Source organism: Oncorhynchus masou, chromosome 3 (assembly GCF_036934945.1).
Source record: "Oncorhynchus masou masou isolate Uvic2021 chromosome 3, UVic_Omas_1.1, whole genome shotgun sequence".
Classification (NCBI taxonomy): domain Eukaryota; kingdom Metazoa; phylum Chordata; class Actinopteri; order Salmoniformes; family Salmonidae; genus Oncorhynchus; species Oncorhynchus masou.
The window spans coordinates 34,019,110-34,047,066 of record NC_088214.1 but is presented as its reverse complement, the minus strand read 5'-3'; the positions used below and the strand labels follow the sequence as shown (position 1 = coordinate 34,047,066).

At 42.8% G+C, this 27,957-nt stretch overlaps 1 protein-coding gene across 1 annotated transcript in view; it reads left to right on the top strand.

The window, feature by feature from the left end:
- Positions 1–22,318, top strand: part of LOC135514927 (glypican-1-like) — a 124,163-nt gene extending 101,845 nt beyond the window's left edge. The window contains exons 6-11 of the mRNA XM_064938671.1: positions 624–789; positions 902–1,032; positions 16,593–16,718; positions 17,313–17,446; positions 17,645–17,820; positions 18,858–22,318. Coding sequence (XP_064794743.1) covers positions 624–789; positions 902–1,032; positions 16,593–16,718; positions 17,313–17,446; positions 17,645–17,820; positions 18,858–19,066 — 942 coding nt within the window. The 3' untranslated portion in view covers positions 19,067–22,318. The remainder of the gene's footprint in view (positions 1–623; positions 790–901; positions 1,033–16,592; positions 16,719–17,312; positions 17,447–17,644; positions 17,821–18,857) is intronic.
- The last annotated feature ends 5,639 nt before the right edge of the window (positions 22,319–27,957 follow it).

The window sequence follows — 27,957 nt, the reverse complement described above, 5'->3', positions numbered from 1 at the left end:
GGTCTATTGTCCATTGCTCATGTTTCTTGGCCCAAACAAGTCTCTTCTTCTTATTGGTTTCCTTTAGTAGTGGTTTCTTTGCAGCAATTTGACCATGAATGCCTGATTCAAGCAGTCTCCTCTGAACATTTGATGTTGAGATGTGTCTGTTACTTGAACTCTGTGAAGCATTAATTTGGGCTGCAATCTGAGGTGCAGTTAACTCTAATGAATTTATCCTCCTTTCATGTGGCGGTCCTCATGAGAGACAGTTTCATCCTAGCGCTTGATGGTTTTTGCGACTGCACTTGAAGAAACTTTCAAAGTTCTTGACATTTTCTAGATTGACTGACCTTCATGTCTTAAAGTAATGATGGACTGTTGTTTCTCTTTGCTTATTTGAGCTGTTCTTGCCATAATATGGACTTTTACCAAATAAAGCTATCTTCTGTATACCCCCCTACCTTGTCACAACACCACTGACTGGCTCTAATGAATTAAGAAGGAAGCAAATTCCACAAACTTTTAACAAGGCACACCTGTGAAATTGAAGTGCAAGAAAACCTTTTGAATGAGTAGGTGTGTCCAAACTTTTGACTGGTACTGTATGTGTCATCTGTTTTGTTGTGTGCTTCCTCTCCCAGGTGCCCCTGAGCCCAGAGTGTGTGCGTGCCATCATGAAGATGACGTACTGTCGCCACTGCCGTGGCGTGCCCTCTGCCAGGCCCTGTGCCAACTACTGTGCAAACGTGCTGAAGGGCTGCCTTGCCAACCACGCCGACCTGGACACAGAGTGGAGAAACCTGGCTGGTGAGATATATAAACACACACACACACACATTTGCACACTCATTTCATTCAATGCCTATAAGCATGAATTTGCATTTTAATATTGTATTCCCCCGTCCGTCCGTCTCTGTAGATGCCATGCTGCAGGTGGCTAACAGGTTTGAGGGTGCATCCAGTGTGAATGTGGTGTTCCTCTCTCTCCCCAAGCGCATTTCAGAGGCTATCACCACCATGATGGACAACATAGACACCTTTAACACCAAGGTCAGTGCAGCAGTCAGCACACTCACACACGCGCACTCACACACGCACACTCACACACAAAACACGCACGCACACGCACACTTACAGATGTACTACCGCCAGTCCACACTTTATAATATTATTACCGATCAAACTAATACGATGTTGATCAGGGCTCATGGCCATATCACGTATTCAGAGCCTGATGTTGAATACCTGTGCTGATTTAATGTAATAATGTTCCACATACCTGAACAGGGACTCATAACACAGTCTCAAGGCCAACCATTAACTTCTCCTTTTAATGGTGTACAAGCACCACTTTTATGTGCCTGTTAAAAAGCATAAGGAGCCATGAAATCTTTTTTTTTTTTACTTAGTGAAGGTGGGAAAATATGTAAATAGTGGTGGGGAACAAAGGCTTCTCTGTACTGCGCAGGTGTCGAGGTCAGATTTGGCCTGAGGCTCTGCCATGACCAGGAAGACTAGCCTTCACAACACCAGACAGGATCAGATTACATGATTCTAACCTTAACCACTAGGGAGGAAACCAGCTGACCTGAGATCAGTGTCTAGGGACAGCTTCACCTGCTTATAGACAGTCTTCTATCGATGATCGATGATCTTCTATCGATGATGTATAGGCCTATTCGTCCTACCAGGTTTAGAAAGTCAGTTTGATTCATAAAGTGTTTCAATGTGCAACTACTGCTATTGCAACTGCTCTGGTTTCATTAGTTATCACATGTCAACACAGTTACAGCTAGGAATGGGAGTAGGACAAATTTGTTCTACATCCGTGATTAGGGGCACCTTCTACCTCAGGTTGGTACCATACAGTATATCATAGATGTGTGTGTTTACGTGTTTTATAGAACAGTTATTTATGCAGGAGAGGCAGAGAGCCTCGGAGCTATCCAAAACAGACTAAACCAGAGGCCAGTTTAACTTAAATCTGAAGGAGCATAGGAGGTGTGTGTGTTCTTGGCATTGAAATTCTTAGGTTACTATATGATGTTAAATCTGAGTCCTCTGGCATTGTAAGTAGTGCTAACTACTGCAAGTGGTGCGAAGTAGTGCTAAGTACTGTAAGTAATGCTAACTACTGTAAGTAGTGCTACAGTAGTAGTTCTTAGTGGTGCTAGTAGTGCTAACTACTGTAAGTGGTGCTAAGTAGTGCTAAGTACTCTAAGTAGTGCTAACTATTGTTAGTAGTGCTAGTAGTGCTAACTATTGTAAGTGGTGCTAGTAGTACTAACTATTGTAAGTAGTGCTAGTAGTACTAACTATTGTAAGTAGTGCTAGTAGTACTAACTACTGTAGGTAGTGCTAACGATTGTAAGTAGTGCTAGTAGTGCTAACTATTTTAAGTAGTGCTAACTATTGTCTAGTTTTGCTAACTATTGTAAGTAGTGCTAACTATTGTAAGTTGTGAGAGTAGTGCAAACTACTGTAAGCAGGGCTAGTAGTGCTAACTACTGTAAGTGGTGCTCAGTAGTGCTAGTAGTGCTAATTACTGTAAGTAGTGCTAACTATTGTAAATAGTGCTAGTAGTGCTAACTATTGTAAGTAGTGCTGGTACTACTAACTACTGTAAGTGGTGCTAGTAATCCTAGTAGTGGTAACTACTGTAAGTAGTTCTAGTAGTGCTAACTACTGTAAGTAGTGTTACAGTAGTAGTGATAGTAGTGCTAACTCCTGTAAGCAAGGCTAGTAATGCTAACTACTGTAAGCAGGCTATTAGTGCTAACGACTGTAAATAGTGCTAGTACGGCTAACTACTGTAAGTAGTGCTACAGTAGTAGTGCTAGTATTGCTAATTGTTCTTGGATGTTCTTTCCAAGATGGCATAGCAGTTCAGACGTCTTTTGTCCTCGTCTTATCGTGTCCCGTATATATATATATTTACAACTTTTTTCACATACATTTTTTTATTTTCCATAAACTCATCTTCAAAACACTCTCCTGCAACCCGACTCACCAATTTATATTTATAAAACAGTATTATTTACCTCAAATTTGTAATCCTCCAAGAAGCTAGCCAGAAACTCCAAGAAGCTAGCCAGAAACTAGCCAGAAGCTAGCCAGGAGCTAGCCAGGAGCTAGCCAGAAGCTAATCCAAAAGCTAATCAGAAGCTAATCAGAAGCTAGTTCAGAAGCTAGTTAGCTTCTTTACTGGCAAATCGTTAGTATTCAGCTAACCACGGTTTGTGGTCATCAGCTATCCTTTAGCTCGAAAATCTATCGCCAGTTTTGTATGGCGCAGCTCTGAACGGAACATACCGGACCAATTTGTCACTCCATGTCCCTGGATTTCAACCGCTAACTCTGGACATTCATACCTGGATCTCACAGCTAGCTAGCTGCTATCCGTGTGACTATCGGCTTTCGTCGATTCCGGAGCAAACATCAATTTTTCCGGAGCTAGCCATCTGAAGAGTTCCATCAATCACTCTTGGGCTACAATCACCTATCCGGACCCGTTTTACTGCCTACGCGGAGCCCCACCGGGCCTTCACAACTGGACTGCCGACGTTATCTACCCAAAGGAGTTATCCGGCTGGCTCCTCAGTCGCGACGTTACCTGAACGCCCATCTGCAGCCTGCTAACCGTTAGCTGTCTTATCGGCTGCTATCTGAATAGACAATCGGACAATTTATTTATTTATTATTATTTTTATTTAATTTTCTTCTTGGGCCTCTATAACTATATCTATTTTTATTTTATTTTTTGTGTGATTTGGATTAATCGCCTCTACCACACGGAACCCACTAATCTACTGACGGAATGCAAGAGGTGGCTAATAACAGAACTCCATCCTATGCTAGCTTGCTACCGATGGCCTGACTAGTTGTCTAAATCGCCCCCAACCAACCTCTCCACTCACTGGACCCTTTTGATCACTCGACTAAGCATGCCTCTCCTTAATGTCAATATGCCTTGTCCATTGCTGTTCAGGTTAGTGTTTATTGGCTTATTTCACTGTAGAGCCTAGTCCTGCTCAGTATACCTTATCCAACCTATTAGTTCCACCACCCACACATGCAATGACATCTCCTGGTTTCAATGATGTTTCTACAGACAATATCTCTCTCTTCATCACTCAATACCTAGGTTTACCTCCACTGTATTCACATCCTACCATACCTTTGTCTGTACATTATACCTTGATGCTATTTTATCGCCCCCAGAAACCTCCTTTTACTCTCTGTTCCAGACGTTCTAGTCGACCAATTCTTATTGCTTTTAGCCGCACCCTTATTCTACTCCTCTTCTGTTCCTCTGGATGTAGAGGTGAATCCAGGCCTTGCAGTGCCTAGCTCCACTCCTATTCCCCAGGCGCTCTCTTTTGAAGACTTCTGTAACCGTAATAGCCTTGGTTCCATGCATGTTAACATTAGAAGCCTCCTCCCTAAGTTTGTTCTATTCACTGCTTTAGCACACTCTGCCAACCCGGATGTTCTAGCTGTGTCTGAATCCTGGCTTAGGAAGACCACCAAAATTCTGAAATTTTAATTCCAAACTACAACATTTTCAGACAAGATAGAACTGCCAAAGGGGGCGGTGTTGCAATCTACTGCAAAGATAGCCTGTCCTACTATCCAGGTCTGTACCCAAAGAATTTGAACTTCTACTTTTAAAAATCCACCTCTCTAAAAACAAGTCTCTCACCGTTGCCGCCTGCTACAGACCACCCTCTGCCCCCAGCTGTGCTCTGGACACCATATGTGAGCTGATTGCCCCCCATCTATCTTCAGAGCACGTGCTGCTAGGCGACCTAAACTGAAACATGCTTAACACCCCAGCCATCCTACAATCTAAACTTGATGCCCTCAATCTCACACAAATGCTCAATGAACCTACCAGGTACCTACCCAAAGCCTTAAACACGGGCACCCTCATAGATATCATCCTAACCAACTTGCCCTCTAAATACACCTCTGCTGTCTTCAACCAAGATCTCAGCGATCACTGCCTCATTGCCTGCATCCGTAATAGGTCAGCGGTCAAACGACCTCCACTCATCACTGTCAAACGCTCCCTGAAACACTTCAGCGAGCAGGCCATTCTAATCGACCTGGCCGGTGTATCCTGGAAGGATATTGATCTCATCCCATCAGTAGAGGATGCCTGGATATTTTTTTTTAAATGCCTTCCTAACCATCTTAAATAAACATGCCCCATTCAAGAAATTTAGAACCAGGAACAGATATAGCCCTTGGTTCTCCCCAGACCCGACTGCCCTTAACCTCTTACACTTATGGTGGCGCTATTTCATTTTTGGAAGAAAAACGTTCCCGTTTTAAACAAGATATTTTGTCACAAAAAGATGCTCGACTATGCATATAATTGCTACTGTTCGAAAGAAAACACTCTGACGTGTCCAGAAATACAAATATCTTCTCTGTGCGTGCCCTTTAACGTGAGCTTCAGGCAAAACCAAGATGACTTGGCATCCAGGAAATGACAAGGATTTTTGAGGCTCTGTCTTTCATGATCTCCTTATATGGCTGTGAACGCAAGAGGAATGAGTCTGCCCTTTCTGTCGTTTCCCCAAGGTGTCTGCAGCATTGTGACGTATTTGTAGGCAGATCGTTGGAAGATTGACCATAAGAGACCACATTTACCACGTGTCCGCCCGGTGTCCTGCGCCGAAATTGGTGCGCAAAAGTCACCTGCCAGTATTTTTCCATGGGGCACAGAGAGAGAAGCAAGCTTCCACGAACTGCATGTCAATGAAGAGATATGTGAAAAAACACCTTGAGGATTGATTCCAAACAACGTTTGCCATGTTTCGGTCGATATTATGTAGTTAATCCGGAAAAAGTTTCACGTTGTAGGTGACTGCATTTTCGGTTCGTTTCGGTAGCCAGGCGCAATGTAGAAAACGGAACGATTTCTCCTACACACAGACGCTTTCAGGAAACACTGCGCATTTGGTATGTGGCTGTGAGTCTCCTCATTGAAAACATCAGAAGCTCTTCAAAGGTAAATGATTTTATTTATTTGGTTATCTGGCTTTTGTGAAAATGTTGCGTGCTACATGCTACACAAAATGCTATGCTAGCTTTGCATACTCTTACACAAATTAGTCAATTTCTATGGTTCAAAAGCATATTTTGAAAATCTGAGATGACAGTGTTGTTAAGAAAAGGCTAAGCTTGAGAGCAAACGCATTATTTTAATTTTATTTGCGATTTTCAGAAATCGTTAACGTTGCGTTATGCTAATGAGCCTGAGGCTTAGTCACAATCCCGGATCCGGGATGGGGAGTTTCAAGAGGTTAATCAACACAAACACATCCTATGGCGTTCTGCATTAGCATCGAACAGCCCCTGTGATATGCAGCTGTTCAGGGAAGCTAGAAACCATTATACACAGGCAGTTAGAAAAGTCAAGGCTAGCTTTTTCAAGCAGAAATTTGCTTCCTGCAACACTAACTCAAAAAAGTTTTGGAACACTGTAAAGTCCATGGAGAATAAGAACACCTCCTCCCAGCTGCCCACTGCACTGAAGATAGGAAACACTGTCACCACTGATAAATCCACCATAATTGAGAATTTCAATAAGGATTTTTCTACGGCTGGCCATGCTTTCCACCTGGCTACTCCTACCCCGATCAACAGCACTGCACCCCCCACAGCAACTCGCCCAAGCCTTCCCCATTTCTCCTTCTCCCAAATCCGTTCAGCTGATGTTCTGAAAGAGCTGCAAAATCTGGACCCCTACAAATCAGCCGGGCTAGATAATCGGGACCCTTTCTTTCTAAAATTATCTGCCGAAATTGTTGCCACCCCTATTACTAGCCTGTTCAAACTCTCTTTCGTGTTGTCTGAGATTCCCAAAGATTGGAAAGCAGCGGCGGTCATCCCCCTCTTCAAAGGGGGGGATACTCTTGACCCAAACTGCTACAGACCTATATCTATCCTACCATGCCTTTCTAAGGTCTTCGAAAGCCAAGTCAACAAACAGATTACTGACCATTTCGAATCTCACCATACCTTCTCTGCTATGCAATCTGGTTTCAGAGCTGGTCACAGGTGCACCTCAGCCACGCTCAAGGTCCTAAATGATATCTTAACCTCCATCGATAAGAAACATTACTGTGCAGCCGTATTCATTGATCTGGCTAAGGCTTTCGACTCTGTCAATCACCACATCCTCATCGGGAGACTCGACAACCTTGGTTTCTCAAATGATTTCCTCACCTGGTTCACCAACTACTTCTCTGATAGAGTTCAGTGTGTCAAATCGGAGGGTCTGCTGTCCGGACCTCTGGCAGTCTTTATGGGGGTGCCACAGGGTAAAATTCTTGGACCGACTCTCTTCTCTGTATATAGTGCCTTGCAAAAGTATTCGGCCCCCTTGAACTTTGCGACCTTTTGACACATTTCAGGCTTAAAACATAAAGATATAAAACTGTATTTTTTTGTGAAGAATCAACAACAAGTGGGACACAATCATGAAGTGGAATGACATTTATTGGATATTTCAAACCTTTTTAACAAATCAAAAACTGAAAAATTGGGCGTGCAAAATTATTCAGCCCCCTTAAGTTAATACTTTGTAGCTCCACCTTTTGCTGCGATTACAGCTGTAAGTCGCTTGGGGTATGTCTCTATCAGTTTTGCACATCGAGAGACTGAAATGTTTTCCCATTCCTCCTTGGAAAACAGCTCGAGCTCAGTGAGGTTGGATGGAGAGCATTGTTGAACAGCAGTTTTCAGTTCTTTCCACAGATTCTCGATTGGATTCAGGTCTGGACTTTGACTTGGCCATTCTAACACCTGGATATGTTTATTTTTTAACCATTCCATTGTAGATTTTACTTTATGTTTTGGATCATTGTCTTGTTGGAAGACAAATCTCCGTCCCAGTCTCAGGTCTTTTGCAGACTCCATCAGGTTTTCTTCCAGAATGGTCCTGTATTTGGCTCCATCCATCTTCTCATCAATTTTAACCATCTTCCCTGTCCCTGCTGAAGAAAAGCAGGCCCAAACCATGATGCTGCCACCACCATGTTTGACAGTGGGTATGGTGTTCAGGGTGATGAGCTGTGTTGCTTTTACTGCAAACATAACGTTTTGCATTGTTGCCAAAAAGTTCAATTTTGGTTTCATCTGACCAGAGCACCTTCTTCCACATGTTTGGTGTGTCTCCCAGGTGGCTTGTGGCAAACTTTAAACAACACTTTTTATGGATATCTTTAAGAAATGGCTTTCTTCTTGCCACTCTTCCATAAAGGCCAGATTTGTGCAATATACGACTGATTGTTTTCCTATGGACAGAGTCTCCCATCTCAGCAGTTCATCCAGAGTGATCATGGGCCTCTTGGCTGCATCTCTGATCAGTCTTCTCCTTGTATGAGCTGAAAGTTTAGAGGGACGGCCAGGTCTTGGTAGATTTGCAGTGGTCTGATACTCCTTCCATTTCAATATTATCGCTTGCACAGTGCTCCTTGGGATGTTTAAAGCTTGGGAAATATTTTTGTATCCAAATCCGGCTTTAAACTTCTTCACAACAGTATCTCGGACCTGCCTGGTGTGTTCCTTGTTCTTCATGATGCTCTCTGCGCTTTTAACGGACCTCTGAGACTATCACAGTGCAGGTGCATTTATACGGAGACTTGATTACACACAGGTGGATTGTATTTATCATCATTAGTCATTTAGGTCAACATTGGATCATTCAGAGATCCTCACTGAACTTCTGGAGAGAGTTTGCTGCACTGAAAGTAAAGGGGCTGAATAATTTTGCACGCCAAATTTTTCAGTTTTTGATTTGTTAAAAAGGTTTGAAATATCCAATAAATGTCGTTCCACTTCATGATTGTGTCCCACTTGTTGTTGATTCTTCACAAAAAAATACAGTTTTATATCTTTTTTTGAAGCCTGAAATGTGGCAAAAGGTCGCAAAGGTCAAGGGGGCCGAATACTTTCGCAAGGCACTGTACATCAATGAGGTCGCTCTTGCTGCTGGTGAGTCTCTGATCCACCTCTACGCAGACGACACCATTCTGTACACTTCTGGCCCTTCTTTGGACACTGTGTTAACAACCCTCCAGACAAACTTCAATGCCGTACAACTCTCCTTCGGTGGCCTCCAATTGCTCCTCTTGATACTCCCCATCCCGGATCCGGGATCGAGAATAAAGCCTCAGGCTCATTAGCATAACGCAACGTTAACGATTTCTGAAAATCGCAAATAAAATGAAAATAATGCGCCTGCTCTCAAGCTTAGCCTTTTCTTAACAACACTGTCATCTCAGATTTTCAAAATATGCTTTTGAACCATAGCAATTCACAAATTTGTGTAAGAGTATTCTAAGCTAGCTTAGCATTTTGAGTAGCATTTAGCGCGCAACATTTTCACAAAAACCAGATAACCAAATAAATAAAATCATTTACCTTTGAAGAGCTTCGGATGTTTTCAATGAGGAGACTCTCAGTTACATAGCAAATGTTCAGTTTTTCCTGAAAGAATCTTTGTGTAGGAGAAATCGCTCCGTTTTGTACATCACATTTGGCTACCGAAACGAACCGAAAATTCAGTCACCAACAACGTCAAACTTTTTCCGAATTAACTCCATAATATCGACCGAAACATGGCAAACGTTGTTTGGAATCAATCCTCAAGGTGTTTTTTCACATATCTCTTCATTGATATGCAGTTCGTGGAAGCCTGCTTCCCCCTCAGAATCGCATGGAAAAATACCAGCAGCTTAAAAAGACGCACCAATTTCGACGGAGGACACCGGGCGGACACCTGGCAAATGTAGTCTCTTATGGTCAATCTTCCAATGATATGCCTACAAATACGTCACAATGCTGCAGACACCTTGGGGAAACGACAGAAAGGGCAGGCTCATTCCTCTCGCATTCACAGCCATATAAGGAGACAATGGAGAACGGAGCCTCAAAAATCCTGCTGGTTTCCTGGATGCCGATTCATCATGGTTTTGCCTGTAGCTCCCGTTCTAGGGCACGCACAGAGAATATCTTTGCAGTTCTGGAAACGTCAGTGTTTTCTTTCCAAAGCTATCAATTATATGCATAGTCGAGCATCTTTTTGTGACAAAATATCTTGTTTAAAACGGGAACGTTTTTCATCCAAAAATGAAATAGCGCCCCCAGAGTTTCAAGAGGTTAAATACAAGTAAAACTAAATGCATGCTCTTCAACCGATCACTACCTGCACCTACCCGCCTGTCCAACATCACTACTCTGGACGGCTCTGACTTAGAATACGTGGACAACTACAAATACTTAGGTGTCTGGTTAGACTGTAAACTCTCCTTCCAGACCCATATCAAACATCTCCAATCCAAAGTTAAATCTAGAATTGGCTTCCTATTTCGCAACAAAGCATCCTTCACTCATGCTGCCAAACATACCCTTGTAAAACTGACCATTCTACCAATCCTCGACTTTGGCGATGTCATTTACAAAATAGCCTCCAATACCCTACTCAACAAATTGGATGCAGTCTATCACAGTGCAATCCGTTTTGTCACCAAAGCCCCATATACTACCCACCATTGCGACCTGTACGCTCTCGTTGGCTGGCCCTCGCTTCATACTCGTCGCCAAACCCACTGGCTCCATGTCATCTACAAGACCCTTGCTAGATAAAGTCCCCTCTTATGTCAGCTCGCTGGTCACCATAGCATCTCCCACCTGTAGCACACGCTCCAGCAGGTATATCTCTCTTGTCACCCCCAAAACCAATTATTTCTTTGGCCGCCTCTCATTCCAGTTCTCTGCTGCCAATGACTGGAACGAACTACAAAAATCTCTGAACCTGGAAACACTTATCTCCCTCACTAGCTTTAAGCACCAACTGTCAGAGCAACTCACAGATTACTGCACCTGTACATAGCCCACCTATAATTTAGCCCAAACAACTACCTCTTTCCCTACTGTATTTCATTAATTAATTAAATTTGCTCCTTTGCACCCCATTATTTTTATTTCTACTTTGCACATTCTTCCATTGCAAATCTACCATTCCAGTGTTTTACTTGCTATATTGTATTTACTTTGCCACCATGGCCTTTTTTTGCCTTTACCCCCCTTGTCTCACCTCATTTGCTCACATCATATATAGACTTGTTTATACTGTATTATTGACTGTATGTTTGTTTTACTCCATGTGTAACTCTGTGTCGTTGTATGTGTCGAACTGCTTTGCTTTATCTTGGCCAGGTCGCAATTGTAAATGAGAACTTGTTCTCAACTTGCCTACCTGGTTAAATAAAGGTGAAATAAATAAAAAATTAAAAAAATTACTGTAAGTAGTGCTACAGTAGTAGTGCTAGTAGTGCTAACTACTGTAAGTATTGCTAAAGTAGTAGTGCTTGTAGTGCTAACTACTATAAGTAGTTCTACAGTAATAGTGCTAGTAGTGCTAACTACTGTAAGTAGTGCTACAGTAGTAGTGCTAACTATTGTAAGTCGTGCTAGTAGTGTTTACTCTCTAAGTAGTGCTAGTAGTGCTACAGTAGTAGTGCTACATTCTGTAAGTAGTTATACAGTAATAGTGTTAGTAGTGCTAACTACTGTAAGTAGTGCTAGTAGTACTAACTATTGTAAGTAGTGCTAACTACTGTAAGTAGTGCTACAGTAGTAGTGCTAACTATTGTAAGTCGTGCTAGTAGTGTTTACTCTCTAAGTAGTGCTAGTAGTGCTACAGTAGTAGTGCTACATTCTGTAAGTAGTTATACAGTAATAGTGTTAGTAGTGCTAACTACTGTAAGTAGTGCTATCTACTGTAAGTGGTGCTAAGTAGTGCTAGTACTACTAACTACTGTTAGTAGTGCTAAGTATTGTAAGTAGTGCTAGTAGTGCTAACTATTGTAAGTAGTGCTAACTATTGTAAGGGAACACTCCCCTGAAATGCACAGAAATTAATGGGATCACATTGACACCATACGAAACATAAACACGATGTACAATACCACTCAATTGGACAACGTTTAATTCAAAGTTGATTGCAAATGCCATGTGGCAAATGTCAAGTGTAACACTGCAAAAATCCAATAGATGGCGAGTGCGCTCCACCGTAATTTTTCATATTGCAAATGTAACACAAGTCAAGACCCAAGAGTAAAACGTATCACCCTTTTAAAAAAGTGCTTTCTGGACCGTTTTTTGAAAATTTTTCCATTTCTTTTTTTTTTTACAGTATAAGAACTGTATGAACACTTTTGTCAAATTTTAGTATCATTATTCTTATTTTTTTTTGCTTGTCTATAAGGCATATGTTTGGTCCATTTGCAAGATGATTTCATAGGAAGTCAAAAGTGAAAAAAAAATGTGAAAAAAAACAAAAAACATCACCCCCTTAAAGTGTTTTCTGGATCATTTTTCGAAATTCTTTAGATTTTTAGTCAATTACACATGTATAAGAACTGTATCAACATACTTTATTATCATTAAAAAAATGTTTTACTTGTCCATAAGGCATACGTTTTGTCCATTTGCAATATGATTTCATAGGAAGTCTAAAGTCGAAGTCATTTGTTTTGTTCCCAAATTCCATAAGAAATGTACAAATGCATTGTGAACGATTTGAAAGTGCCAAAACAGAATGTTATGTCTATTTGCCATGTACGATCAATGGAAGTCAGTTTGCAAACCCAAAAGTCAGTGAACCATGTCCAAAAGGCATTTATACTGCCCAAATGATATATAGCACTATGTTAAGCCATGAATCAACCTAGATGGTCTATTTGTCATGTATACTAAGGGAGAAGTGGGACGTCCAAAATGACAAGGGGCGCCCCCTATTGGATGGGCACGGGTGGGGGCTGCTCCCTACCCAACAGTGGACCCCTTGCTACCCTGTAATGGCATTAAAAAACATTTTAAAATTGTGCTCCTGGTAACCCATTCCAATCACCAGGTGCACGGCTGTCCATTTGCAATATGTTTCAATGGGCAGTTACCATCACGAATTTGATATGCTCAAAAAAACTTCAGGAATGCGAGATTGACTGGCCTGATGAACTCGGGATGGCCGAGCAGTGATTCTGGTTCCTCTCCATCTCTCGTTGTTGTTGATTTCAGAATGTAATTTTGGTGATTTTACCTCACTGTTTAAACATATTGCAAATGGACAAAAGTCAGCCAGCAAGTCATCGTCCATCAGTAAATTAGATCTCATTCTGACACCAAACTGATACAAACTGACACCACACCCACTTCTCCAACTCGTTTAAAGGCCAACTATCACATATTTCAGAGCAGGCCCAAAATTCACAGCGCCTTCTGTTCAAACCAGAATAAAAACATAAACCACATAGTTACGTTCTAGCTGCGGGTCCAGTTCTGTCATTATATGTAGGCCTAGCTAGGGCAACCCCGAATCCCAAGTTTCGGCTCGATAGATCATTTGGAGCCCAAGTAGCGACCTTAATTGGTGTTGAAAATACACATATACATATTTTCCGGGCATTACTACAGGGTCCTTGAATGAGCTATCGGACAGAAACTTTAGGGTCCGTCTCTATGAGGCGGTTTCAATGCACCTCGTCGTGCGACTCTGGGACATTTCTAAATGTCGTCATTTTCATGATGTCAAAATGAATTGAAGTTATTGCAAATATACGAGGCTGTTTCTCAGTCTGAGAATATCTCGAGCCACATAACTCACCGTGCAATCTCGACTTAAGCTCTAGAACAGGTTTCTAAAGTTTCAGAGCTCGAGTTCTAACGGTTTTTTGATAGTTCGAACAAAGGTAACTATTGCAGGGTGATTTGAACCACTTCCGGATGCTACAGGAAGCTTAGAATCGACACAGGTAGACCTCATAGTGGTCTGATGGATTGTCATCGAAGACAGGTTCATAAGGCATTCATAACCCACATAGGCTACAGGTTGAATTTAGAGGAGCAGGCAATGTATTCCTATGGGGAGAGATGTCATTGTAAACTATGAGATGAAAAAAAAAATGTTTTCACTGTTAAGGGTTAATGCTACATGGTCAAGGTTAGGCTTGCACAGATCGGGAGGACCTCAGGAACGTTCCTGAGGTCAAAATGTGCTTCTAACCTTAACGGTTCTCTCTCTGTCTCCCAAAAGCACTTGAAATTTAGGTCCAGGCTTCATTTTGGGCCTTCTTTTTTTGATGGTCACTGCACTGAGACCAAGCGAGCTACGGTCAAGGGGGGCATCTCGTTGAACTCGGCACAGCCTAGAGATAATGGTAATGCCATTGCAGGCTCTGAGTGTCTTTAAGCACCGCACTTTTTCACTCCATCCTTGCAGTGTGTCTGAGAGAGCTTTTCTTTGACATCTGTTGGGAGAAATTACAGATGTACAGCTCATGAGGGTTGCTTAATCACACATATGAAGTTTTGAAAAGATCTGACCTTTTTAAACCTTCGAAACTGCACCTATGACACCATTTTAAGGCACTTCTCGTTGACACAGGAAGCTGAAAGTGAACACATCCTCCTTGGGGTAGGCACTTATAGAATTTTGAGTTTTAAGTCTTTATGTTAAGAATTTACTTATTTACAGAGGGTTAAATTACTTAAAAAATATTTGTCTGAACACGCTGCAACTGGATCTATAATTATTATTTTTTGAACATCACCAATTGTACAATGTACGATTTCTCTTCAATTACGATAGATAAATGTCTGGTTCTTTTTTCCCTGACACCGTAGGCTTATGTACTTTGACGTGAAGGGGTCAAATTAGTGCTCTATTTTAGTTTTTGACCTTTAATCCCAGAAAAATGGCCATAACTTTAAAAGCATTGAGGCCTCGATGCCATCTTGTTTGGGACCAACTCCCCATTATGCCAAACCTATGCTCACCGAGTTTTGTCTTCGAAGTCTTTTCCTTTTAGGAGAAAAGGCCATGTGGTGATTGGTGATGTGCTGTACATTTGCAATATGATTCCATTCGCCCTCTGGCGGGATTGACAGGGACAGCGGAAAAATGAAAACATTTGAAAATTACATAAAACGGAAACCGAATGTCCGAGAGACTTCGTTCAATGACTTCTCGGAAGATCTGGCCTAGATCTGGCCCGCCGCCGTCCGCAAATTTTAGAAACATTCGCGGACGTCTAGTAAGGGACCGTACATTTGCAATATGGAGTTTCTCATCAACCATATGGCAAATGTCAAAATGTTCCCTTCATGTATGTAAGTAGTTCTAACTATTGTAAGTAGTGCTAGTAGTGCTAACAACTATACGTGGTGCTAGTAGTGCTAACTACTGTAAGTGGTGCAAAGTAGTGCTAGTACTACTAACTACTGTAAGTAGTAGTGCTGGTAGTACTAACTACTGTATGTTGTGCTAACTACTGTAAGTAGTTCTAACTACTGTAAGTGGTGCTGCTAGTGCTAGTTGTGCTCACTACTGTAAGTAGTGCCACAGTAATAGTGCTAGTAGTGCTAACTATTGTAAGTAGTGCTAGTAGTACTAACTACTGTAAGTAGTGCTTCAGTAGTAGTGCTAACTACTGTAAGTAGTTATACAGTAATAGTGATAGGAGTGCTAACTACTGTAAGTAGTGCTACAGTAGTAGGGCTAGTAGTGTTAACTACTGTAAGTAGTTATACAGTAGTAGTGCTAACTACTGTAAGTAGTGCCACAGTAATAGTGCTAGTAGTGCTAACTATTGTAAGTAGTGCTAGTAGTGCTAACTACTGTAAGTAGTGCTACAGTAGTAGGGCTAGTAGTGTTAACTACTGTAAGTTGTTATACAGTAGTAGTGCTAGTAGTGCTAACTACTGTAAGTAGTGCTACAGTAGTAGTGCTAGTAGTGCTAACTACTGTAAGTAGTTATACAGTAATAGTGCTAGGAGTGCTAACTACTGTAAGTAGTGCTACAGTAGTAGTGATAGGAGTGCTAACTACTGTAAGTAGTTATACAGTAATAGTGCTAGTAGTGCTAACTACTGTAAGTAGTGCATTAGGGCTAGTAGTTTTAACGACAGTAAGTGTTGTTAGTGTTTGTGTTGTGTGAGATGTTAAAGAGATCACACACAATTCTGTATTGTTTCGTCATGTATAAGGTGGCTAAGTACTGGGTTTAGAGTTTTCAATTCAGAAGGGGAAGTTTCAGTACTGGAGAGTAAGAGTTTAGATGACAAAGTTTCATTACGATGCTGAAAGTTGAGTTCCACTGTCATTTTGACATTGTAGTTTTTGTCCCTAAATATTCAACTGAATATTTTTCTCACTTTCTCCCTCTATTCTCCCTTTCTCTCCTTCTTATTCTCCCTTTCTCTCCTTCTTATTCTCCCTTTCTCTCCTTCTTATTCTCCCTTTCTCTCCTTCTTACTCTCCCCTTTCTCTCCTTCTTACTCTCCCCTTTCTCTCCTTCTTACTCTCCCATTTCTCTCCTTCTTACTCTCCCCTTTCTTTCCCCTTTTTACTCTCCCCTTTCTTTCCCCTTTCTCTCCTTCTTACTCTCCCCTTTCTCTCCTTCTTACTCTCCCCTTTCTTTCCCCTTTCTCTCCCCTTTCTCTCCTTCTTACTCTCCCCTTTCTCTCCCCTTTCTCTCCCCTTTCTCTCCTTCTTTACCCTCCCCTTTCTCTCCCGTTCTCTCTATTCTCAGGTGTTTCAAGCCTGTGGGAACCTGAGGGAGGTAGGAACCAGCAACATTGGGTTGGAGGAGGTGAAGAAGAGGGGGAAGGTTACAGTGCAGGACAGCCCAACCTCTGGGGCCAGACTGGAGAAACTGGTCAGTGATACTGTCGATAGCTCTCTCTCTTTCTCTCTCTGTCTCTCTCTGTCTCTCTTTCTGTCTCTCTCTCTGTCTCTCTTTCTGTCTGTCTCTCTTTCTGTCTGTCTCTCTGTCTCTCTGTCTCTCTGTCTCTCTCTCTCTGTCTCTCTCTCTCTCTCTCTGTCTCTCTCTCTCTCTCATTTATCAGTCACTTGAGATATGATACTGTTCCTGTTTAGTCATGTTTATTCTTACTCTGTGAAGAATGCATAAATAGCAAAGCTACAGTCAAGAATGCAGTAAGTCAGATGCATATCAAATGTGAGGGAATGGAAACAAGCATCATTGTTTTCCTACAATAAACAAACTGTTTGTTGCTAATACAGAAGCTGTCTGCAGAAAATGTAAATGCTTGAACAAACTTGATATCGAATAGCTTTTGATAGAAGTTTCCAGTACACAGGTTGTTTTCATTAGGCACCAGACAAAAGAAAAAGGACTGAAACAGGGAGGGTCTACCTGAACTTGTCCAATAAGAAATGCTCATTTTCATTTTCCATTGTAAAAGTTTTTCTACTGTATATACTAATGACATAATGTCATGGTCCCTAGGTTTCTGATGTGTCGAGAAGGCTGAGGGACATGCAGTCCTACTGGGTCTCGTTACCCAGCACCCTTTGCAGTGACAGGGTGGCCACCAGGTCCCAGGTCGACGACAAGTGCTGGAACGGGATGGCTCGTGCCAGGTATGACCTTAAACCATGTTTGTGTGTGTGTGTGCGCGCAAGCATGCTATATGTGTGTGCATACTGTATGTATATGTGTGAGTGAGTGTGCATGCTTTCAGGTGTCTGTGCGTGTGTGAGTGCGTGCATTTGTGAGTGTGTGTGTGTGTGTGTGTGTGTTTGAGTGCCCACCAGTCACCCTCTCTCCTTGTCGCCCAGGTACCTTCCAGAGGTGATGGGTGACGGCCTGGCTAGTCAGATCAACAACCCTGAGGTAGAGATCGACATCACCAAGCCAGACATGACTATACGCCAACAGATCATGCAGCTCAAGATCATGACCAATCGCCTCAGAAACGCTTTCAATGGCAACGATGTGGACTTTCAGGACACCAGTGAGTACAGACCTAGGATCAGCTAATACAATGTGAATACTGATTCAGGTACAACATCTTCCAGCTATGAAAGAGATTGTGTCATGTTGACATCATACGACTGCCTGGAAATATTTGATATGCTGTTTTAATTGTCTTCAGCTTGTTGTTTTGCGTAGAAAATAAATTGTCCCTTTTATAGCTATTCTGAAAGCTATTGTTCTACACGATAAAGGAGGCCGAGAGAAAGAGAGAATATTTAACCGTGAAGAGCTCACTTTCCTACTTCTGTGACGTGTGTTTGATTTAAATAGACAGTGCAATTTCAGTTTTTATAGGATTGAGCTGGAATTAAGTTACGGAGAAAAGAACTTGGCCTAAATTGTGATGCCGTTTCTAATAATTGAGGGCAGATTTTTGTGCTGCATTATTGTCAGTCTTATTTCCTCATATCTGGGGCTTGAACCCGAGTGCCCTCTTCCTGCTTCTGAGGTGTCTATCAAATGCCTGATTTAAATGTAGTTTGTAGTTACTAGGAATTATAACAGGTTAATTCAGGTATTAGAGAATATATGCCTTCATTTTGGGAGTCCAGCCAATGAAGTATTCTACATGTACAAAGTGGGCTGCAAATGGAAAAGCACCTTTCAGCCAGCAGAGCTTGCATGTATTATCAACTCTTTAAAGAGCAATTCCACCACTTTTTAACTCATATTTATTATCTCCAGCACAATATTAGTGTCTTCATATGTGAAAATGGCGCATTTGTATGTTCTGTGGTTAAAAAGGTAAGAAAGGTCCTTAAAAAGTACTTCTCAATGACATCAAAGTGGGATTAAATGTAAAAAAACAGGGATTTTCGAATCCTGTAATGAGATTCTTCACATGTAGACACTGGTATGGTGCTGGGACATTATGAATGTAAGATTGAAAAGGGGTGGTATTGCCCTTTTGACTTAGTGCTTACTGGCACATAAGGCAGAGACATTTTCTTGCTATACCATACAGATCAGATTCTTTCTCTAAATATGTATTTTATTTTTCTGCTCTGTCCACAGGTGATGATGTCAGTGGTTCAGGAAGTGGCATGTGCGCTGACGATAACTGTGCTCGGGGCCCACGCCTCATGGCCCCAAACACAGACAGACCCAAACTCTATGCCTACCCCCCGGAGAACAAGAAGGTTGTAAAAGCCTCAGCCAACCACAATCTCCCCTTCATCGGCCTCTACCTGCTCTCATTGGTCACGTTGTTGCTCCGGCGGTAATTGACAGGGGATTCCAGGGGATTCCACCAATCGGGACTGAGTTTGGTACATGGGGGGCAGGACGAGGGGTGGGAGGAGAGGCGAGGAGACGATGTCGGAGGTTTACCTAGTTAATTTGCCAAAATAAAACTAAAATAAGGAAAAATACTTCCTTTTGGTCTCAGATCAGAACAAAAATGGAGTAATGAGTATTATATTATTCATAGATTTTGGAGTTCTGTTCTTGTCTTTTATTTTACGGTATACTGCACCACTACAGCTGGTCTTTTCACATTTTTCTTTAGTTTTGCTTTCTGGTGTTTGGGTGCTCTAACATATCTGTACCGAAGACATGTTAAGAGTCTGTCTGTAGACCATAGCGATATAGAGGATGTAAGTCTTGGTTGACACTGTGTAGGGGGGGGGGGGACTTTTCAGCCACGTTGAGCCAAATGTTTGTTTTCCCACTCTTTTAAACAGTCTTTATGTCTGAGGACATAATTTATTAAAAACAGAATATCAAACCCCCTGGAGCATCTTTGGGGCGAAAAAGTGTTTCTACCCCAAACTCAAGTGAAATAAAGTATTGATGAGTTTTAAGGAGGATAAGCTGGCCCCAGGGGTTTTGGTAAGACCCTGAAAACGTCTTAGCGTTAAACCCACACAACATCACAGGGCACAACAGTGAGAAAATGAAAGCGCTTTGCATCAGCAGTTTTTTTCCCCCTCCTCTGCTTGGTAATGTAAGCTGTAATATTAGTCGTGATCATATTCACAACGACTTGATCCTCTGCTGTGGGAGTAACATGACCCTTCCATCCCTCTATCCATCTTTCCTCCCATACCTCCACCCCTCGTTCTATCTCTCCCAAAGCAGATATGTTTCTCTAGGCTTTAGTTGGATTGGGGAATTTGTTGGAAACATAAAACATATTTGTGTCAATGTGACCACAGTAGTCCTCAGTATCGACACTATATTGGCAGTATATGGTAGAACCTGTATTTAGGTTGAAGTTTGTGCTCTACCTTACAGAAAGAAGGGAAACTAGGAGAGGGCTGGGTGTGTGTTTGTTCTGTCTTCGGGTAATGGAGCTCAGTTAGCATTATAATGTGTTACTTTGTAGCTAATGATTGAGTTGTTATGGTACCAATGACCAATATTTTTAGACTGAGCCAGTCAGCTACAGTGGAGGGGTTATACTGCACTCGAACCACTTGTTGCAAAGCAGACTGTTTGCATGTCTGAACGACTGCTTCTTTGCTTGGACTAGTTGACTTAGCGATTGGAACTCCGTGACGCTGACTATTTCTCGTGTTTGTCTCCAACCCCCCCCCCCCTCTGTCTTTCCGTTGCGTCCCAGCTCCCTCCGTCCCCGATCTTGCTCCCTTCCGTCTTATCTCCCACGTTCTTCTCCCTCTTCTCCCTCACACTCCCACCTCTCTTTTATCTCTCCCTCCCAGGCTGTCCTTCATGGCATACTATTCATTCGCAAATGACGACCTTCTGTGCTCTCTCCGAAGCTTTGACGTGACAGCGTGGCTTCATGACAATGACACAGTGCTTCATTATACTGCAAAAGTGTGTGGTTGCTTGACAAAGAAGGTCTATTTGGGCTTATTCGACAAGATGGAAACGGATAGAAACATTTTGCAATAAGAACTGATTCCATGTTTTACTCCGCATTATATTGAAAGCATTGAACAGCCATAGATTCTTACACAATGTTGCGGACATTTCCATTAGACTGAATGGGCCCCCTGAGGGTCAGATGGAGAGGTTTTGATACGGACTGTGCTCGTCAATAGCCAACATCGAAAGTGCGATGAATGAGGAGATTGGGGAGAGTTAGGGCTCCAGAGATATGGTCACACACTATAATTGAGGGTCTTCAGTCTATGGCTGTACACCAGAACCAGGGAAGCTAAGCGACCCGTCCGCTCGGCCTGTACTTCGGCTTCTGAGGCGGAAAATGCTGAGAATTCAGGAGGAACACACAGGAAATAACATGACCCCATTCAGAACCATAGAGTTCAGAGTACTCACGCAGGAGGACTGCAGCTGATATCAAAGCCGGTCCTGACGGAGTCAGGAGTTCTTGCATCCAGGTTTTCCTTCCAGCCTTCACACAATTCTATTCCATTGATCTGATATGCACTTCATTATTCAATCAATTGGCTCAATTGAACATAATTAAGTAAAGGTTGGGTGAAAACCTAAGAGTCCTCTTGGACTGACTATGAACCTTGGTCTGAGAACACATGTATTGAATGGGTGAAAACGCCTAGAAACAAGCATTATGATAGTGACACTGGGTAGTGATCTGATGAACAGGTTATTATGTGAGTAGGCATAGGGTTCCCTGGAGCGTACCATGTGAACTGCCCGTGGCTGCCCCACAGTGACATTCCAATGCAAAAACACAGTTAACCACTCACTCACGCCGACTTCACTCACTTTTGATGGCCACGCCTCTCAATGCCACTGAACAAAATTTGCACAGCACCACCCCTCCCCCAGCACCCTTCATCCCCCTCTCCTGTCCTCCTCTAACCCCTCTCCCGCTCTCGTCTGTATAAATCAAAATCCCCCCTCTTTTTAAACGCTGCACTTTTATGACGTAAGAGGCCTAGGAAGTCGATAAGATGGTATTGTCTGCACAAAGACTGAGATCAGAGATCACAAGATGACGGATCGATAGGTGAGTCGACACTCTCCATAAACGTCTATCGATGAGTATTTGTGTATGCAGATAAATATGGACCACTGAGATGGCTGCAGTTTGAGAAGGGTGAAATAGCATAATGTATAACTTGAACCTGGGTACAACTACTATTTGAACTCTTTCAAACACTTTGTGTTTGCTCTACCCTGCCTTTGTGTTTGCAGATGGGCGGGGGTTGCAGTTTTGGGACTATTCTATTGGTCCATTAAGCCAGGCCAGCTCAATCAAGCACAGATAAAGTATTTGAAATAATTTCAAATAGTATTCAAACCCAGGTCTGATATAACCAGGGGTCCTGGACATGTTTATTTCCCCTTTATGAGTTGAATGTGGCAGGCATTTCTGAAAGGTGCCAATTTGAAAGAAAACCATTGGAATTTTATTTTGAATTTTTTGGGTTCTATTTGTTTTCAGAAAAAAACCTATGGAGATTTTGTGTTTATGGTGACGATAGATGCAAGAAAAAACAGGTTGAATAAATATGTGTAATTTGCTGTTGTTTGTTCCTGGAACCTTGTGTCAATTATATGCCTTGTAAGATTTTAAAGATGCCCTGTGTCATGTTCATTTTGTGGTGGATGTTTGTGTGATTGATGAATGAATGAACTTTATCAACCCGCAGAAGGGAAATTCCAAGACAGGACAAACCAACAGGAGAGCAGTCAAAGAGAGAAAAGCAGGGTTCACACAGACACAACAAAATCTGTATGTTTAATAGACAACAATGCATTTTATTCTGGGATTTTTTTTAGGGAGTTTGCCAGCCTCACTCTAAACTATACTGAACAAAAATATAAATGCAACATGTAAAATGTTGGTCCCATGTTTCATGAGCTGAAATAAGAGAAGAACTTTCCATAAGCACAAAAAGCTTATTTCTGTCAAATTTTGTGCACAAATGTATTTACATCCATGTTAGTGAGCATTTCTCCTTTGCCAAGATAATCCATCCACCTGACGAGTGGCATATCAATAAACTGATTAAACAGCATAATCACTCTAAAATGTGCAGTTTTGCCACACAACACAATTCAACAGATGTCTCAAGTTTTGAGGGAGCATGCAATTGGCATGCTGACTGCGTGTCCACCAGAGCTGTTGCCAGAATGTTGAATGTTAGAGAATTTGGCTGTACGTCCATCCGGCTTCACAACCGCAGACCACATGTAACCACGGCAGCCCAGGGCCTACACATCCGGCTTCTTCACCTGCGGGATGGTTTGAAACGAGCCACCCGGACAGCTGATGAAACTGTGGGTTTGCACAACTGACTAATTTCTGCACAAACTGTCAGAAACCGTCTCATAGAAGCTCATCTGTGTACTTGTCGTTCTCACCAGGATCTTGACCTGATTGTAGTTCAGTGCCATAACTGACTTCAGTGTGCAAATGCTCACCTTCGATGGCCACTAGCCTGCTGGAGTAGTGTGCTGGTCACAGATGAATCCCGGTTTCAACTGTACTGGACAGATGGCAGACAGCGTGTATGGCATCTTGTGGGCAAGCGGTTTGCTGATGTCAACATTGTGAACAGAGTGCCCAATGGTGACGGTGGGGTTATGGTATGCGCAGGCATAAGCTACGGACAACAAACACAATTGCATTTTATCAATGGCAATTTGAATGCACAGAGATACCGTGATGAGATCTCGAGGCACATTGTTGTGCCATTCATCCGCCACCATCACCTCATGTTTCATCTTGATGATGCACAGCCCCATGTCGCAAGGATCTGTACACAATTCCTGGAAGCTGAAAATGTCCCAGCCTGCATATTCAACAGACATGTCACCCATTGAGGATGTTTGGGATACCTTGGGTCGACGTGTACGACAGCTCGTTCTAGTTCTTGACAATATCCAGCAACTTCGCACAGCCAGTGAAGTGGAGTGGGACAACATTCCACATGCCACAATCAACAGCCTGTTCAACTCTATGCGAAGGAGATGTGTCACGCTGCACGAGGCAAATAGTGGTCACACCAGATACTGACTGGTTTTCTGATCCACAACCCAACTTTTTTTTTAAAGGTATCTGTGACCAACAGAGGCATATCTGTATTCCCAGTCATGTGAAATCCATAGATTAGGGCCTAATTCATTTATTTCAATTTACCAATTTCCTTATATGAACTGTAACTTAGTAAAATCTTTCAAATTCTTGCATGTTGTGTTTATATTTTCATTCAGTGTACATCGCCATCTCCTATCAGACTGGGATGAGCACTGCAGATCATTTTGCCTGGAACAGGAATCCTTAAGTCCTTTTCCAATCTGTCTGTTCTGTCAGCGACTCATCACATGTCAGTTTCCATATCATTACAATACAGCTACTATACACCGTGTTTACAGTCAACTGGATTGGAATGCAGTGTACGTTTCACTGCCTTGCGGTGGTGAACTAATAAAACCCATACAGTCTGATTGAATGTGAAATGCACTTTTCCATTTTAACAGCACCACAGTCCTCACCTATGACATATTTTGATATCCACAGTAAGGTTACAGACGTGTGTTTACTTGGATGTAAGAGAGAGAGAGAGAGAGAGAGATGGAGAGAGAGAGAGAGAGAATGAGAGATATAACACAAACAGTAGAGCTCCATGGGACATCCCAGACAGCCCTCGACACCATAAAGACAAGCGACCAGAGAGGGGAAGAACAGTTCAACGTCTAGTTTTGCTATACATTTGGTTGAGTTGTCAACTAACGTGAATTTAGCGTGAAATCAACCAAAAAAAGTCACCATGTCTTTGGATTTAGGTTCAAAGTTGGGTGGGAAAAATGCGATATGCCCTTAAGTTGATGACTTTTTGCAAATCTAATCTTTTTTCCAAGTTTATTCAATGTCATCACAGATTGTAGGGGTTGAAATGATGTAGAAACAACATTGATTCAACCCCTTTTGCCCAGTGGGAACAGCGAGAGAGACAGGAACACAACACACGTCAACACACGCATCCGCTCAGTGGATGATGTCAGAGATGCTTTAAGGTCTATCTGGTGAACAGGGACTTGCCGGTAGCTACACTGTGTGCTAAGTGGTTTGTCTTATCTGTGTGGATGGACACTTAAGTGGTCAGTCAAGCCACTCGCTTTCCGTTCATCCCCAAGGGAAGTTTTAGCACATTTTACTAGTCGATGATGCTCTGAGAGACTAACAGGTTCTAGTTCATAGAAAATGTGTTCTCTGTGTTCCTCTGAGAACCCAGGAGAATACAAAAAACGTGTGCTTGTTACTCAGTGGAACATTGAAATCAAATCAAATCAAATCAAATTTTATTTGTCACATACACATGGTTAGCAGATGTTAATGCGAGTGTAGCGAAATGCTTGTGCTTCTAGTTCCGACAATGCAGTAATAACCAACAAGTAATCTAACTAACAATTCCTAATCTACTGTTTTATACACAGTGTAAGGGGATAAATAATATGTACATAAGGATATATGAGTGAGTGAAGGTACAGAGCAGCATAGGCAAGATACAGTAGATGGTATCGAGTACAGTATATACATGTGAGATGAGTATGTAAACAAAGTGGCATAGTTAAAGTGGCTAGTGATACATGTATTACATAAGGATGCAGTCGATGATATAGAGTACAGTATATAGGTATGCATATGAGATGAATAATGTAGGGTAAGTAACATTATATAAGGTAGCATTGTTTAAAGTGGCTAGTGATATATTTACAACATTTCCCATCAATTCCCATTATTAAAGTGGCTGGAGTTGAGTCAGTGTCAGTGTGTAAGCAGCAGCCACTCAATGTTAGTGGTGGCTGTTTAACAGTCTGATGGCCTTGAGATAGAAGCTGTTTTTCAGTCTCTCGGTCCCAGCTTTGATGCACCTGTACTGACCTCGCCTTCTGGATGATAGCGGGGTGAACAGGCAGTGGCTCGGGTGGTAGATGTCCTTGATGATCTTTATGGCCTTCCTGTAACATCGGGTGGTGTAGGTGACCTGGAGGGCAGGTAGTTTGCCCCCGATGATGCGTTGTGCAGACCTCACTACCCTCTGGAGAGCCTTACGGTTGAGGGCGGAGCAGTTGCCGTACCAGGCGGTGATACAGCCCGCCAGGATGCTCTCGATTGTGCCTCTGTAGAAGTTTGTGAGTGCTTTTGGTGACAAGCCGAATTTCTTCAGCCTCCTGAGGTTGAAGAGGCGCTGCTGCGCCTTCTTCACGATGCTGTCTGTGTGAGTGGACCAATTCAGTTTGTCTGTGATGTGTATGCCGAGGAACTTAAAACTTGCTACTCTCTCCACTACTGTTCCATCGATGTGGATAGGGGGGTGTTCCCTCTGCTGTTTCCTCAAGTCCACAATCATCTCCTTAGTTTTGTTGACGTTGAGTGTGAGGTTATTTTCCTGACACCACACTCCGAGGGCCCTCACCCAACGTCTCGTCGTTGTTGGTAATCAAGCCTACCACTGTTGTGTCGTCCGCAAACTTGATGATTGAGTTGGAGGCGTGCGTGGCCACGCAGTCGTGGGTGAACAGGGAGTACAGGAGAGGGCTCAGAACGCACCCTTGTGGGGCCCCAGTGTTGAGGATCAGCGGGGAGGAGATGTTGTTACCTACCCTCACCACCTGGGGGCGGCCCGTCAGGAAGTCCAGTACCCAGTTGCACAGGGCGGGGTCGAGACCCAGGGTCTCGAGCTTGATGACGAGCTTGGAGGGTACTATGGTGTTGAATGCCGAGCTGTAGTCGATGAACAGCATTCTCACATAGGTATTCCTCTTGTCCAGATGGGTTAGGGCAGTGTGCAGTGTGGTTGAGATTGCATCGTCTGTGGACCTATTTGAGCGGTAAGCAAATTGGAGTGGGTCTAGGGAGTCAGGTAGGGTGGAGGTGATATGGTCCTTGACTAGTCTCTCAAAGCACTTCATGATGACGGAAGTGAGTGCTACGGGGCGGTAGTCGTTTAGCTCAGTTACCTTAGCTTTCTTGGGAACAGGAACGATGGTGGCCCTCTTGAAGCATGTGGGATCAGCAGACTGGTATAGGGATTGATTGAATATGTCCGTAAACACACCAGCCAGCTGGTCTGCGCATGCTCTGAGGGCGCGGCTGGGGATGCCGTCTGGGCCTGCAGCCTTGCGAGGGTTAACACGTTTAAATGTTTTACTCACCTCGGCTGCAGTGAAGGAGAGACCGCATTTTTCCGTTGCAGGCAGTGTCAGTGGCACTGTATTGTCCTCAAAGCGGGCAAAAAAGTTATTTAGTCTGCCTGGGAGCAAGACATCCTGGTCCGTGACTGGGCTGGATTTCTTCCTGTAGTCCGTGATTGACTGTAGACCCTGCCACATGCCTCTTGTGTCTGAGCCGTTGAATTGGGATTCTACTTTGTCTCTGTACTGACGCTTAGCTTGTTTGATAGCCTTACGGAGGGAATAGCTGCATTGTTTGTATTCAGTCATGTTACCAGACACCTTGCCCTGATTGAAAGCAGTGGTTCGTGCTTTCAGTTTCACACGAATGCTGCCATCAATCCAAGGTTTCTGGTTAGGGAATGTTTTAATCGTTGCTATGGGAACGACATCTTCAACGCACGTTCTAATGAACTCGCACACCGAATCAGCGTATTCGTCAATGTTGTTATTTGACGTTATACGAAAGATGAAGAGCTTAGATACAGGTTCATGAGCATTTGGACACTTTAGAAAGTTTGATGAACAAATGTCTGTATGCAACCTAACCAGCTCTCTATCTGCTAGTGAGAACATATCAGTCCCTCCCAGGACAGATCCCAGGACAGATGCCAGGACAGATCCATTGCTCACAGCAAAGAGAGACATTGTTTGATGTCACAACACCAAAGGAATTTGAACGAGCCAGACACCAGTTGATAGCCTCATTCTGTGGTATAAATAAAGTCTTCTAAAACCATTACACGGAGACTTACCACACCAGCGCCATACCCTTTGGTTATTTTTCTCCCAGACAGATGAGACAACCTCTGCGTGACCCTGGCCAGGACCAAGGGAAAGAGTAATATCCACTCTTCTGTCCACAGGTAGGTGCTAGACAAGAAGTAGGGTTGCAACGTTGTAACTTTCCAAATGTTCTTAGGTTTCCCAGAAATCAAGTTTTGGAAGATTCCCCGGGAATAAGCAGGACATCCGGTGTCTTCCAACCAGGATTTCTGGAGAACCAGCGAATTTAGGGAAAGTTACCAGCATTTGC